The sequence below is a fragment of the Microcebus murinus genome, chromosome 4, assembly GCF_040939455.1.
Source record: "Microcebus murinus isolate Inina chromosome 4, M.murinus_Inina_mat1.0, whole genome shotgun sequence".
NCBI classification, from domain to species: Eukaryota; Metazoa; Chordata; class Mammalia; order Primates; family Cheirogaleidae; genus Microcebus; species Microcebus murinus.
The window spans coordinates 3,862,349-3,875,245 of NC_134107.1; the positions used below are offsets into that span (position 1 = coordinate 3,862,349).

Sequence of the window (12,897 nt, forward strand, 5' to 3'; positions counted from 1 at the left end):
GCAGGCCGGGCGCGGTGGCTCACGCCTGTAATCCTAGCACTCTGGGAGGCCGAGGCCGGAGGATCGCTCGAGGTCAGGAGTTCGAAACCAGCCTCAGCAAGAGCAAAACCCCGTCTCTACTAAAAAATAGAAAGAAATTAATTGGCCAACTAAAGCATATATAGAAAAAACTTACCCAGGCATGGCGGCACGTGCCTGTAGTCCCGGCTACTCGGGAGGCTGAGGCAGGAGGATCGCTTGAGCCCAGGAGTCTGAGGTTGCTGTGAGCTAGGCTGACACCACGGCACTCACTCTAGCCTGGACAACACAGTGAGAGTCTGTCTCAAAAAAAAAAAAAGCTTATACTCTGTCTCAAAAAAAAAAAAAAAAAAAAAAAAAGATGCGATGGAAGAAGTCTTTGGAAAAATAAATTAAAATTAGAAAGAAAATATAAAATTATTTTTATAAATTAAAAAAAAAAAGAAAAAGAAAAAAAAAAACAGCAGCTCAAAGGTGAGCCCTGGAGAGCAGGCAGGCCTGGGTTAGAGTCCCAGTCCGCCCTTCCCTCTTGCGTGACCTTGGGAAGCGACTTTACCTCCTTGGGGCTCAGTTTCCCCACCTGTGAAATGGGGACACTTGGCGCGCTGGGGACACCTGGCGCCGTCCCGGGGCGAGGAGGACGGGGGAGGGGAGGCGGGCAGGTCAGGCACAGTCTTCCCCCGGGCGGGGCGAGTGTCGGAGAAGCGGGGGAGGATTTGGGGCTGGGGTAGCCCCTTCCTCGCGCAGCCCGAGGCCGCTGGCTGGCGGGGGCGCATGCGCACAGCGGCCCCGCGGCCCCTTTATAAGCGCCGAGGCGGCGCTGGCGCGAGCGGAGCGCAGGGGCTGGACCCGGCGCGGAGCGAGCGGAGCCCGGGCGTCCTTTGTGCCGGGCGGTTGCCCCGGGATGCGTCCGAACTAGCAGCCAGGTGGGGGGGTCCGCCGTGGGGAGGGGACCGCGTCGGGGGAGAAAACCTAGGGATTGGGGACACGGCCTGGGATTGGGGCGGGGGCCTGGGATCAGGGAGAAGCCCCCAGAAAGAGGAGGGGGCTGATGGGGGAGGGGAGCCCCAGGCTGGGGAGGGGGCACCAAGTGGGGGGGGGCTTGGGGATGTCAGGGGGACACGCATTTGGGGGGCAAGGTTGTCCAAGCGATGCGGAGACAACCCCAAGCGGGGCGGGGGGGGGGAGGCTGGGCTGGAGGTTGGTCTCGGGATTGGGGAGGGGGCGATGGGAACCTGGGCTAGGGGAGGAGCACCCCGAGTTTGGAGAGAAGAGGAGGACACCCAGATGCTGGGCGTGGGATCCCAGAGCAGGGCGCACGCCCGCGTCTCAGCTGAGACACCCCAGGATTTTAAGTGGGGATTCCCAATTTGCAGGTGAATGGAGGAATCCTGGCTGGACCGCAGTGGGGAGGGGGCCCCCCCAGATCAGCCCGAGCCCAGTGGAGGGGGGTCTGTGCTGAAAGTGAATGGCCATGTGGAGACGGCACCCTGCTGTCTCCCTGTCCTTTGGGGCCATGTCCTGTCACCACATCCCGACTCAGGGGGGAGGCTCCGGGGGCCCCCATCCCAAGGTGGTCCCCGTCTGCTCCCTCGACCTGGAGTTGAGGTGCTGCCCCTTTTCCCAGGGAGCACACTGGCTGTCCCAGGTGAACACTGGGTGGGGGCCCCCTGGGACCCCCAGTTATGGATCCCAGGACCCATGAGGGACACCAGCCCAGAGAGGCGGGCTGCCCCCTCCCCGCACCTCCACATCTGCCCACACCCTCAGAGCATGGCACAGACCCTCCCCTCACCCCTTCAGCTCCCTCTGTCCCTAGGGGCGCATGAGGAAGCCCTGGGTTGGTTTGGGGACACAGACGTAGGGGGCTGGAACCCCAGGCCCAGCCTGGGCAGGAGCGCGCAGGGCTTTGTTCCTCTCCAGCAGCCTGGGTGGGAAACAGCCAGGACCGCTGAGGAGGAGAGGGTTGGAGGGTTGGCGCTGGGCCCCAGCGGGGGGCGGGGGGCAGAGCAGGGAGGGAGGGGCGGGCGCACCCTGGGACCCCAGAAACCAGCAGCCTCAATGGCTCGTGGACATTCCCAAATGGAATTTCCCCCTCAACGAGGCAGGCGGCTTTTTGTGTGTGTGTGTCTGCCCTGGGCAGGCAGGCAGGGGAGGGGAGTGTGCCCAGGGGTGCCCGGGGTCCCCCGTGAGTCTGATGCCACTGCGGTCGGTCGTGCCTTTGTCAGAAAACTTGTGCGGGGGGCCACATCGCCGTGTGGCAGAACGACGAGTGCCGGTCGGTCGGTCACCGGGCCCACATGCGTCCATCCCGGTTTGTGCCGGGGCTGGCACCGCCGTGTTAAGTGTGAATCCGAATGAGGAGCGGTGTCTGTCGGCAATCGGTTCTGGGGGGGGGGGTGTTTCACGTGGGGTCGCCCAGAGACTGTGGGTGTGTGTCTTTGTGCGGGAGCCGCGCTGCCTGCCTGGCGAGTGCTCACACTGACTCCCTTTGTTAATGTCGCCGTGGATCTGTGTGAGTGTGAGTCTCCCCCGGGCTCCGTGTCTGGGGTGTGTGCCTGCGTGTGTGCGTGTCCTCCGTGTGTGCATGTGTGGGGCCAGGGTCCTTTCCCTGTGATCGGCACTGTGGTCCCTGGGCTTGGGGGTGTAGAACGTGGTCTGTGCATGCAGAGTCGGGGAGCTTTATGGGGACAGGTTGGGCAGGGGTCGAAGTCCCCCAGGGGGCAGCCTGGGGTGATGCTTTGCCGAGCCCGTGACTTCATGACTTCCTTTCTGCCCCCAGGAGTTCCACGTTCACACCCGTGCACACTGGCACACGGCCGAAGGCCAGAGACACACACGTGGGGCGCACGGCCCCTGCCGAGGGGGCACTCAGACCCACACATCCGGGAATCACGCCGGGTGCCCCCTGCACTCCACCCAGTGCATGGGCTCTGTCAGCCCACACACGCCACGAGGCACAACTGCATGCATGCCCGTGCCTGGACACGGCACCGGAGACACACGCGCCCGGTCACAAACACACAGAAACCGTCTGCTGGCAACTCACCCGCACTCAGCGCCCACCCAGACAAGAGGTGGGAGTGAAGGAGGAGAGACACACACACACACTCTCTCACATCAATCTGGGCCGCCCCTCCCCCAGCAACCCAAAAGGCCCCTGTTTGCATATGCATGAGGCTCCTGCATTATTCATGAGGGGACGGGCCCTAGACAGCTGTGTAAATGCTCACCTCTGGCAGCCCTGGGGAGGAGGTATTTTAAGAGACGGGTGTGGGCGTGTGAGGGTGCAAGTGGAAGGCCGTGGGAGGGTGTGTGCGGGGCGGGGAGGGGTTGCACCTGAAACCGTGTCTGTCACCATGTTGGACCACCTCACTCCGCCGGTATATTTTTAGTTGCCTACGCGAGGCTTTGTGCATAAAGAGCTGTTTTTAAATTTAACATTTCCAGGACTTTACAAGTCTTAGGTCATTTCATCCTCACAGCAGCCCTATAAGGTACTTGCAGGATCACCTCCATTTTACAGGTGGGGAAACTGAGGCACGGGCCTATTAAAGCAGCTCATCCAGGAGTAGAGGCAGGGCTGTCTGGATGTAGTCTGAGCTCTTAACCATATGGGGTATGTGTGTGTGTGTGTAAGAATTCTCTGGCCTCGTCCCATCCTAAGCCCCTGTCGTGAGCAGGGGCAACCCAGAGTCCTGTCCCGGCCTGGAGCAGCCATCAGGAGGCCCCACACTAGTGCAGGGTTCCCAGGGGAAGAATTGAGGACAGCCCGGGATATAGGCAGACGCTGCCGAGGTTTACAGGTTGATAGGTTGGGGACACCGGCCCAAGGCCTGGCCTGGCCTGGCCCTCAGCCCTGCTGTGCAGCCTAAGGCAAACCACCAGCCCTCTCTGGGCCCCGCCCCGAGGCACTGTGTCAGCAGGCAGGAGGCAGGGACAGACCCAGTGGGCTGTGCGGTGGCCCGCGTTGAAACCTCACAGTTCAGCACCACGGACAGGTCTCTGGCCGGACTCCCAGCTGGGGACTCAGAGCTGGGAAGGACAGCTGTCCCCACAGCTCCCCATTCCAGACACTCTCCAAACCCCGCTCCTCCGGGCTGTTTCCTTATGGGAGCAGGGTGCAAGGGCGGGATTTGCAGATGATGTTCTCATTTCCCATCTGTGCCCACCACCTGACCTCCGGTAAGAAGAACCACCCAGAAGGGTGGGAGGCTTTGGGGAGGGGCCCCCTCCCCAGGATTTCTGGTCTCTGGAAGAATGTGAAGTCCGGAAAGGCAATGCTGTATCTCGGCGCCTGGGAAACGGGCTTTGCTCACAGGAAGCTCTCCGTAACTGCCCACTCTATGCCCAGGGGTCACGGCCCCGATGGAGAACTGGACCTGCAGTTGAAATTTCTCCAGGGGCCTAGGAAAAATCTTCTTCAGGCCGTGTGAAGTCCGAAGGGAGGGTTGGGGGGGGCCAGGGCGAGGCCCCTTCCTCCAGCTGGGAGTTGGCAGCTCCTCAAAAATCCCAGAAACCAAGAATAGAATCTTGGTGACAACCAAATCCTGGAATTGAGGCTGAGAATCGTGTCAGTCAGCAAACCCAGACTACAGGCTGGCTCGGAGGCCAGCCTGCTGCCTGGACGGGGGACCCTGGGACGGAGACCACTGGCCGCTGCCCTGCAGGAGGCCCCGGTCTGATGGCGGGGAGGCTGACTTGGAAAAAAAAATGGGATCTCAGTCTTGGCTGTGTCAAGGTCAACAGTAATAATAGCAACCGATAAAATGTGCTCCTTCATGCCAGGCAGTTAGTTCTAAGCATTTTATATGTATTGACTCATTCCGCCCGGCTACCTGCTGTTATCCCCGTGTGACCCAGGAAGAAAGTGGGGCACAGAGAAGTTAAGCTGCTTGCCCAGGGTCACACAGCAAGGAACAGGTGGCCAGCCGACCCGGCTCCGATTCACTCCAGCACCCAGGCTTTGCTGCTTAGATCCTGAAGTCCAGTGGCCCTGGATTCAAATCCTTGCGCACTTGCTCCGTGACCTTGAACGATACACTAGCCTCTCTGATCCTTGGTTTCCTGACCTTTGTGTGTGTGGGGGGTGGTTCGACTACCCGAGAGGGCTCTGCCTCAGCTCACCCCTCCCTCCCTCCCTCTCCGTTTTGTTCCAGGTCCAGGATGGGGACCGTGTTTGTCTGGGCCTTGGGCCTTTTGATGCTTCAGAGACTGTTCTTTGTGGCCGGGGAACAGGGTGAGTTAGCTTGCGGGGAGGGGACGGATCGGGGCCTGGGAGGTGGCCACGCGGTGGGGCAGCTTTTTAACTCCAGAGACTTCTCCTGCCGGTCCCCCGGGTTGGTTTAGAGAGCAAAATGAGAACGGATGAAAAAGGCCTTTGAACAGTCAGAGGAGAACGAGATACCTGAGAGGTTATTTTTAGTCGCTGTCGGCAGAAGCTGGAGGTTCCCGCCTCTCACCGTTTGCTGAGATGAGCTGAAGAGAGAGAAAGAGAGAGGGAGAGAGAAAAGTGGGGGGGGGGAGAAGGAGAGAGAGAGAAGTGACACAGCAACAGGCTTAGTCTAAAAGAGAAAAGAAACAAAGCAAAAAATAAGAGAGAGAAATGAGAAGAGTGTGAAGATTGATTAATGATGTCTGCCAAGGAAGGGGCAATGGGAATGAAGGTATGTGTGTCTCCCCTGGCATCTCTGCAATAGTGTCAAGAGCCCAGGCTTTAGAAATCCCTCACTGATTTGCTCAGTGGCCTTAGGCAAATACAATTCTCTCTCTGAGCCTCTGTTCCCTCAACTCCCCCCAAAAGAGAATGAGACATTGCTACTGTGCAGATGGTTACGAAAACTAAACAAGGTCAGGTGTGGTGGCTCATACCTGCAATCCTAGCATTCCAGGAGGCCGAGGTGGGAGGATCACTGGACACCAGGAGTTCCAGCCCAGCCGGGCAACATAGCAGAGACCCCCATCTCTACAAAATATTTACAAAAACGGCCAGGGGTAATCACACACGCCGGGCAACATAGCGGAGACCCCCGTCTCTACAAAACATTTACAAAAACAGCCAGGGGTAATCACACACGCCTGTAGACCCAGCTAGTTGGGAGGCTGAGGCAGGAGGATCGCCTGAGCCCAGGAGTTTGAGGCTGCAGTGAGCTACGGTCGTGCCACGGCACTCCAGCCTGGGCAACAGAGCAAGACCCTGTCTCTCTCTCTCTTTTATTTTGCTCAAAAAAAAAAAGAGAGAGAGAGAGAGAGAGAGAGAAAGAAAAGGACAATCAAATGGGCTGATTTACAGGCTGTAAAATGCCTGTTATTGCTATAAAGAAGGTACTCCACACACACCATTTCCCTTCCATGGGACGCTTGTTGCTTGACTTTTGGAGAAACAGGCTCAGAGAAGGAAAGTGACTTTCCCGTAGTTGTACAGTGAGGGAAACAGCGGTCGCTCTTGCATCTGAGTCGCCTTCTCTCTGCCTTCCCCACCCCAGGCACACGGGACGCCTCGGAGGCTGCTGAGAAGGGGCTCCGCATGGAGAAGGTGGGGTCCGGGCCGGTGCGGGCCGCGCTGGCCGAGCTGGTGGCCCTGCCCTGCCTCTTCACCCTGCAGCCCCGGCCAGGCGCCGCCCGGGACGCCCCTCGGATCAAGTGGACCAAGGTGCGGGCCGCCTCGGGCCAGCGGCAGGACTTGCCCATCCTGGTGGCCAAGGACAATGTGGTGCGGGTGGCCAAGGGCTGGCAGGGACGAGTGTCACTGCCCGCCTACCCCCGGCGCCGAGCCAACGCCACGCTGCTGCTGGGGCCGCTGCGGGCCAGCGACTCGGGGCTCTACCGCTGCCAGGTGGTGAGGGGCATCGAGGACGAGCAGGACCTGGTGCCCCTGGAGGTGACGGGTCAGTTGGGACCAGGGAGGGGCTGAGGCCGGGAGGGGGAGGCCCTGAGCCTAGAGCCCACCCACTGAGTGTCACCTCAGAAACCACTCCCTGAACAGGGAATCCTTTGCAATCCACCTGATAAAGTCGTGAAGCCTATATATATACTCACCCGTACTAGCCTATATATATATATATATATATTTTTTTTTTTTTTTTGAGACAGAGTCTCACTCTGTTGCCCAGGCTAGAGTGAGTGCCATGGCGTCAGCCTAGCTCACAGCAAACTCCAACTCCTGGCCTCAAGCGATCCTCCTGCCTCAGCCTCCCGAGTAGCTGGGACTACAGGCATGCGCCACCATGCCCGGCTAATTTTTTCTATATGTAGTAGTTGTCCAATTAATTTCTTTCTATTTATAGTAGAGACGGGGTCTCGCTCTTGCTCAGGCTGGTCTCGAACTCCTGACCTCGAGCTATCCGCCTGCCTCGGCCTCCCAGAGTCTAGCCTATTTTTTAACGCTTCTCTTTTTTAACCAAGAGGGAGCACCCTCCAGCACAGTCTCCTGTGTGTCACAATATCTAGGCAGGATTTTGTAAGTTTTCTTTAAAAGTCAATTTTTACAGTTACCTAATTTTACACAACACAATGGATATTGGCTTTCTATTTAAAACAGGAATACTTAGCCGGGCTTGGTGGCTCATGCCTGAAGTCCTAGCGCTTTGGGAGGCTGAGGGGGGAGGATCACTTGAGGTCAGAAATTTGAGACCAGCCTGAGCAAGAGCGAGACCCCATTTCTACCAAAAGAAGGGGAAAGAAAGAGAGAGAAAGAGAGAAAAAGAAAGAAAGAAAGAAAGAAAGAAAGAGAGAAAGAAAGAAAGAAGGAAAGAAGGAAAGAAAGAAAGAAAGAAAGAAAGAAAGAAAGAAAGAAAGAAAGAAAGAAAGAAAGAAAGAAAGAAAGAAAGAAAGAGAGAAAGACAAGAGAAGAAAAGAGAAAAATTAGCCGGGCGTGGTGGCACATGCTTGTAGCCCTAGCTATTCAGGAGGCTGAGGCAGGAGGATCGCTTGAGCCCAGGAGTTTGAGGTTGCAGTGAGCTATGATGATGCCACTGCACTCTAGCCGGGGCAACAGAGTGAGACCCTGTCTCAAAAAAATAAAAATAGGAATACCCCAGTGGTAAGGGGAGGAATAGAAAAAAATAATAATAAAATAGGAATACAATTTTTTCCATTTTTATTTATTTTTTTCCTAATTCCTGGTTAAGTTCACACAAATTTCCATTTAAAATAAATTTGTTTAAGCTTTTTATAAGTGAGCAATTTTTAAAAAGCAGTTGGGGCCGGGCGCTGTGGCTCACGCCTGTAATCCTAGCTCTTGGGAGGCCGAGGCAGGCGGATTGCTCAAGGTCAGGAGTTCAAAACCAGCCTGAGCAAGAGCGAGACCCCGTCTCTACTACAAATAGAAAGAAATTAATTGGCCAACTGATATATATATAAAAAATTAGCCGGGCATGGTGGCGCATGCCTGTAGTCCCAGCTACCCGGGAGGCTGAGGCAGAAGGATCACTCGAGCCCAGGAGTTTGAGGTTGCTGTGAGCTAGGCTGACGCCACGGCACTCACTCTAGCCTGGGCAACAAAGCGAGACTCTGTCTCAAAAAAAAAAAAAAAAAAAAAAAGCAGTTGGATTGAAAATATATATTAAGGGCCACAAGCAGTGGCTCATGCCTGTAATCCCAGCACTTTGGGAGGCTGAGGCATAAGGCCAGGAGTTTGAGACCAGTCTGGGCAATATAGAGGGGGCAAAAAATTAGCCGGGCGTGGTGGTGCATGCCTGTAGTCCCAGCTACTCAGGAGGCTGAGGTGGGAGGATCGCTCCCAGGAGTTCAAGGCTCTGCTGAACTCCAGCCTGGCTGACAGAGTGAGACTCCATCTCTCTCTCTCTCTCTCTCTCTATATATATATATATAGAGAGAGAGAGAGATAGATGTATAGATATATAGATATATATATATAGATGTATATATATATATACACACATATACATTTTTCTAATACCTCTTTATCCAATTCTTTCATTAAATTATTCCTGTTGAAATACTCAGTACAATTTCTGTTTTCCTAACTGAACAAGGTGGACAAGGTAAAAATTAAAAAATTAATGATTAAAGCAGTCTAGGACAGGGTGTGGCACACAAGCGATGCTCAATACATTTTTTTTTTTTTTTTGAGACAGTCTCACTTTGTTGCCTAGGCTAGAGTGAGTGCCGTGGCATCAGCCTAGCTCACAGCAACCTCCAACTCCTGGGCTCAAGTGATGCTTCTGCCTCAGCCTCCCAAGTAGCTGGGACTACAGGCATGTACCGCCATGCCTGGCTAATTTTTTCTATATATATTAGTTGGCCAATTAATTTCTCTCTATTTATAGTAGAGATAGGGTCTCGCTCTTGCTCAGGCTGGTTTCGAACTCCTGACCTTGAGCGATGTGCCAGCCTCGGCCTCGGCCTCCCAGAGTGCTAGGATTATAGGTGTGAGCCACAGCGCCTGGCTGCTCAATACATTTTTAATGTGTGACTCAATGAATGGATTGTGGTATGGAAAACATCCCGTGGACTTGGAACTCTATTCCCATAATTTATGTTGACCTTGGCCAAGTCCCTACACTCCCTGTCCTGGCCTTAATCCACTCCCCCCAAACTGTGAACTGGGGACATAAATGGTGTTGCATCCCATATTTTATGAGGTCCACCAATTATCCCCGTTCAAAGGCCTCATTTCCCAAAACTGATAAAACTCAAAGAAAACCTGATTAGTGGTGAAAGAAGTAAATTCCACCTCTAGATTTGTTCCATTTCCTTCATTAAGCCAAACATATATTGAACACCTACCACAAGTGGTAGTGACAGGGTCTTGCTATGTTGCCCAGGCTGGTCTCAAATTCCTGGCCTCAAGCAAACCTTTCACCTTGGCCTCCCAAAGCTCTGGAATTATAGCCATTAGCCACTGTGCCCAGCCTTCTCGGTCCTGATTAGATGGAGCAAAATGTTTAATTCTTTTTTTTTTTTTTTTGAGACAGAGTCTCGCTTTGTTGCCCAGGCTAGAGTGAGTGCCGTGGCATCAGCCTAGCTCACAGCAACCTCAAACTCCTGGGCTCAAGCAATCCTGCTGCCTCAGCCTCCCGAGTAGCTGGGACTACAGGCATGCGCCACCATGCCCGGCTCATTTTTTCTATATATATATATTAGTTGGCCAATTAATTTCTTTCTAATTTTATAGTAGAGATGGGGTCTCGCTCTTGCTCAGGCTGCTTTCGAACTCCTGACCTCGAGCAATCCGCCCGCCTCGGTCTCCCAGAGCGCTAGGATTACAGGCGTGAGCCACCGCGCCCGGCCCAAAATGTTTAATTCTTTTATGTTGCTTAGCCATTTCTTTCATGCGTAAATCAGAATTTGAGTCGCAGTGAGCCTGTTACCGGTGCTTCAAATCCTGGCTTCCATGTCAACTCCTCCAGGAAGCCTCCTAGCCCTTTGTGGCCACTGTTATCAGTTTCCTCATCTGTGAAATGGGGACATGTGGCTCTCACTCCCTACCATCACCCTAGCACTGTGTCTGGTGCCGGGTAAATGGGCGTGGTACAAGGCAACTGTAGGGCTATTATTAGGGGTCTATTATTAGGAGACTGGAGGGGGGGGTCATCCTGTAAGAGGGAGGTCTCTATTCTTGAATATTCTGGCGTAAGTTTGACCCTCCCATCCTGGATGTTCCCCCACAGGCGTTGTGTTCCACTACCGGGCAGCCCGGGACCGCTATGTGCTGAGCTTCGCTGAGGCCCAGGAGGCCTGCAGGCTCAGCTCGGCCACCATCGCGGCCCCTCGGCACCTGCAGGCTGCCTTCGAGGACGGCTTCGACAACTGTGATGCTGGCTGGCTCTCTGACCGCACCGTTCGGTGAGGGGGGTACACAGGGTGAGGAGATGGAGGAAGGAAGTTCCCTGGGGGCTCCAGGAGCACACCTGTGAGCCGGACCCTCGCCTTGTGTGGTCAGGTACCCTATCACCCAGTCCCGCCCTGGTTGCTATGGCGACCGCAGCAGCCTCCCAGGGGTTCGGAGCTATGGGAGGCGCAACCCACAGGAACTCTACGATGTGTACTGCTTTGCCCGGGAGCTGGGGGGTAAGTCTGAAGTTGGCAGGACCCTGACCTCCGCCCCTCTCCCTGAGCCCCTGTCACTCTCCGCAGCTCCCATCCCTCCCTAGGTCCTTATGCAACTCTGCTCAGTCTCCTCCTCTCTGAACCTGCAGCCAGCCTCCTCTGAGCTTTCCATCACTCCCGGAGCGCCTGTCCCCTGCCTGTCCCCTGCCAGCCACCCTCCCCCTCCCTGTCCCTCTTCTCCCTCTCTGATCCCCCTGACCAAGCCCTTCCCTCTTTCTCTGAAGCCTGACTCATTTGTAAAAAGAGGCCAAAGCCTCCTCTTGCTCGCTCTGCGTGATGCCCGGCTGCTGCTGTCACCGCCTCCGTTGAACTGCCCCCCAAACCCGGCCGGGCTGGGACCGTTTGGAGGGAGAGCCCCCTTTCCCGGGTTCCCAGGGAGGGTCCCCCAGGCCTCCCTAACCTCCGCCCCGCACCCTCCCGCAGGCGAGGTCTTCTACGTGGGCCCCGCCCGCCGCCTGACCCTGGCGGGCGCGCGCGCCCAGTGCCGCCGCCAGGGCGCCACCCTGGCCTCGGTGGGGCAGCTGCACCTGGCCTGGCACGAGGGCCTGGATCAGTGCGACCCGGGCTGGCTGGCCGACGGCAGCGTGCGCTACCCGATCCAGACGCCGCGCCGGCGCTGCGGGGGCCCGACGCCAGGGGTGCGCACCGTGTACCGCTTCGCCAACCGGACCGGCTTCCCCGCGCCCGCCGCGCGCTTCGACGCCTACTGCTTCCGAGGTGCGTGCGCGGCGCTCGGGGCGCGGGAGGCCACGGCCCGGAGTGCACGTGCGCCCGTGGCCACGCCCTCAGGCCGTTCGCTTTGGTGAAAGCCACGCCCCCAAGAAACGTGCGTCGTGATAGGCCACGCCCGTGAGGCCACGCCCCCGAGAAACATGTTTTGTGGTAGGCCACGCCCCATGGAGACCACGCCCCCATAGGACAGTCTTTGTGATAGGCCACACCCCCTAGAAACGTGCTTTGTGATAGGCCACGCCCCCCCCCGCGAGACAGGCTTTGTGATAGGCCACAGCCCCGTGGAGGCCACGCCCCAGGAGAAGTCTTTGTGATAGGCGACGCCCCCACGAAACCTGCTTTGTGATAGGCCACGCCCCCCACCCGCGAGACACGCTTTGTGATAGGCCACGCCCGTGAGGCCACGCCCCTGAGAAACATGTTTTGTGGTAGGCCACGCCCATGGAGACCACGCCCCCATAGGACAGGCTTTGTGGTAGGCCACACCCCCTAGAAACGTGCTTTGTGATAGGCCACGCCCGCAAGGCCACGCCCCCTAGAGACGTGCTTTGTGATAGGCCACGCCCCCCCGCGAGACAGGCTTTGTGATAGGCCACACACACACCCCCCGTGGAGGAGGCCACGCCCCACGAGAAGTCTTTGTGATAGGCCACGCCCCCACCCGCGAGACACGCTTTGTGATAGGCCGCGCCTGTGAGGCCACGCCCCCGAGAAACATGCTTTGTGATAGGCCACGACCAGGAGAGGCGGGCTTTACCATAGGCCACGCCCTTGTTGAAGACCACACCCCCCTGTAGGGGTCTTTCCCTAGGAGCTGGTCCCAGGGGAGGGACAGGGCTCTGGCTGGAGGCCAAACTCTGGCGCGGGGAGTCATATTTACCGGGTGGGCTTTGTCTCCTGAGGTCCTGGGGCTTGCTAACCCTAAAAGACACGCCCCTGGGCGGGGCATATTCTACGTGGGCGGGGCATATTCTACCTGGAGCCACGCCCATGAGCGCACGCCCTGTAGAAGGGGGAATGCCTCCACGTGCCCTGGACAGGTGGCCACACCAGAAATGACACTGGCCGTGGTGC

At 56.7% G+C, this 12,897-nt stretch overlaps 1 protein-coding gene across 1 annotated transcript in view; it reads left to right on the forward strand.

Annotated features, from left to right (window-relative positions):
* Positions 1-861: 861 nt before the first annotated feature.
* NCAN (neurocan) overlaps positions 862-12,897 on the forward strand; it is a 32,364-nt gene continuing 20,328 nt past the window's right edge. Inside the window, exons 1-6 of the mRNA XM_076001569.1 lie at positions 862-944; positions 5,178-5,257; positions 6,504-6,905; positions 10,653-10,827; positions 10,925-11,052; positions 11,515-11,808. Of these exons, the coding sequence (XP_075857684.1) occupies positions 5,185-5,257; positions 6,504-6,905; positions 10,653-10,827; positions 10,925-11,052; positions 11,515-11,808 (1,072 nt within the window). The 5' untranslated portion in view covers positions 862-944; positions 5,178-5,184. The remainder of the gene's footprint in view (positions 945-5,177; positions 5,258-6,503; positions 6,906-10,652; positions 10,828-10,924; positions 11,053-11,514; positions 11,809-12,897) is intronic.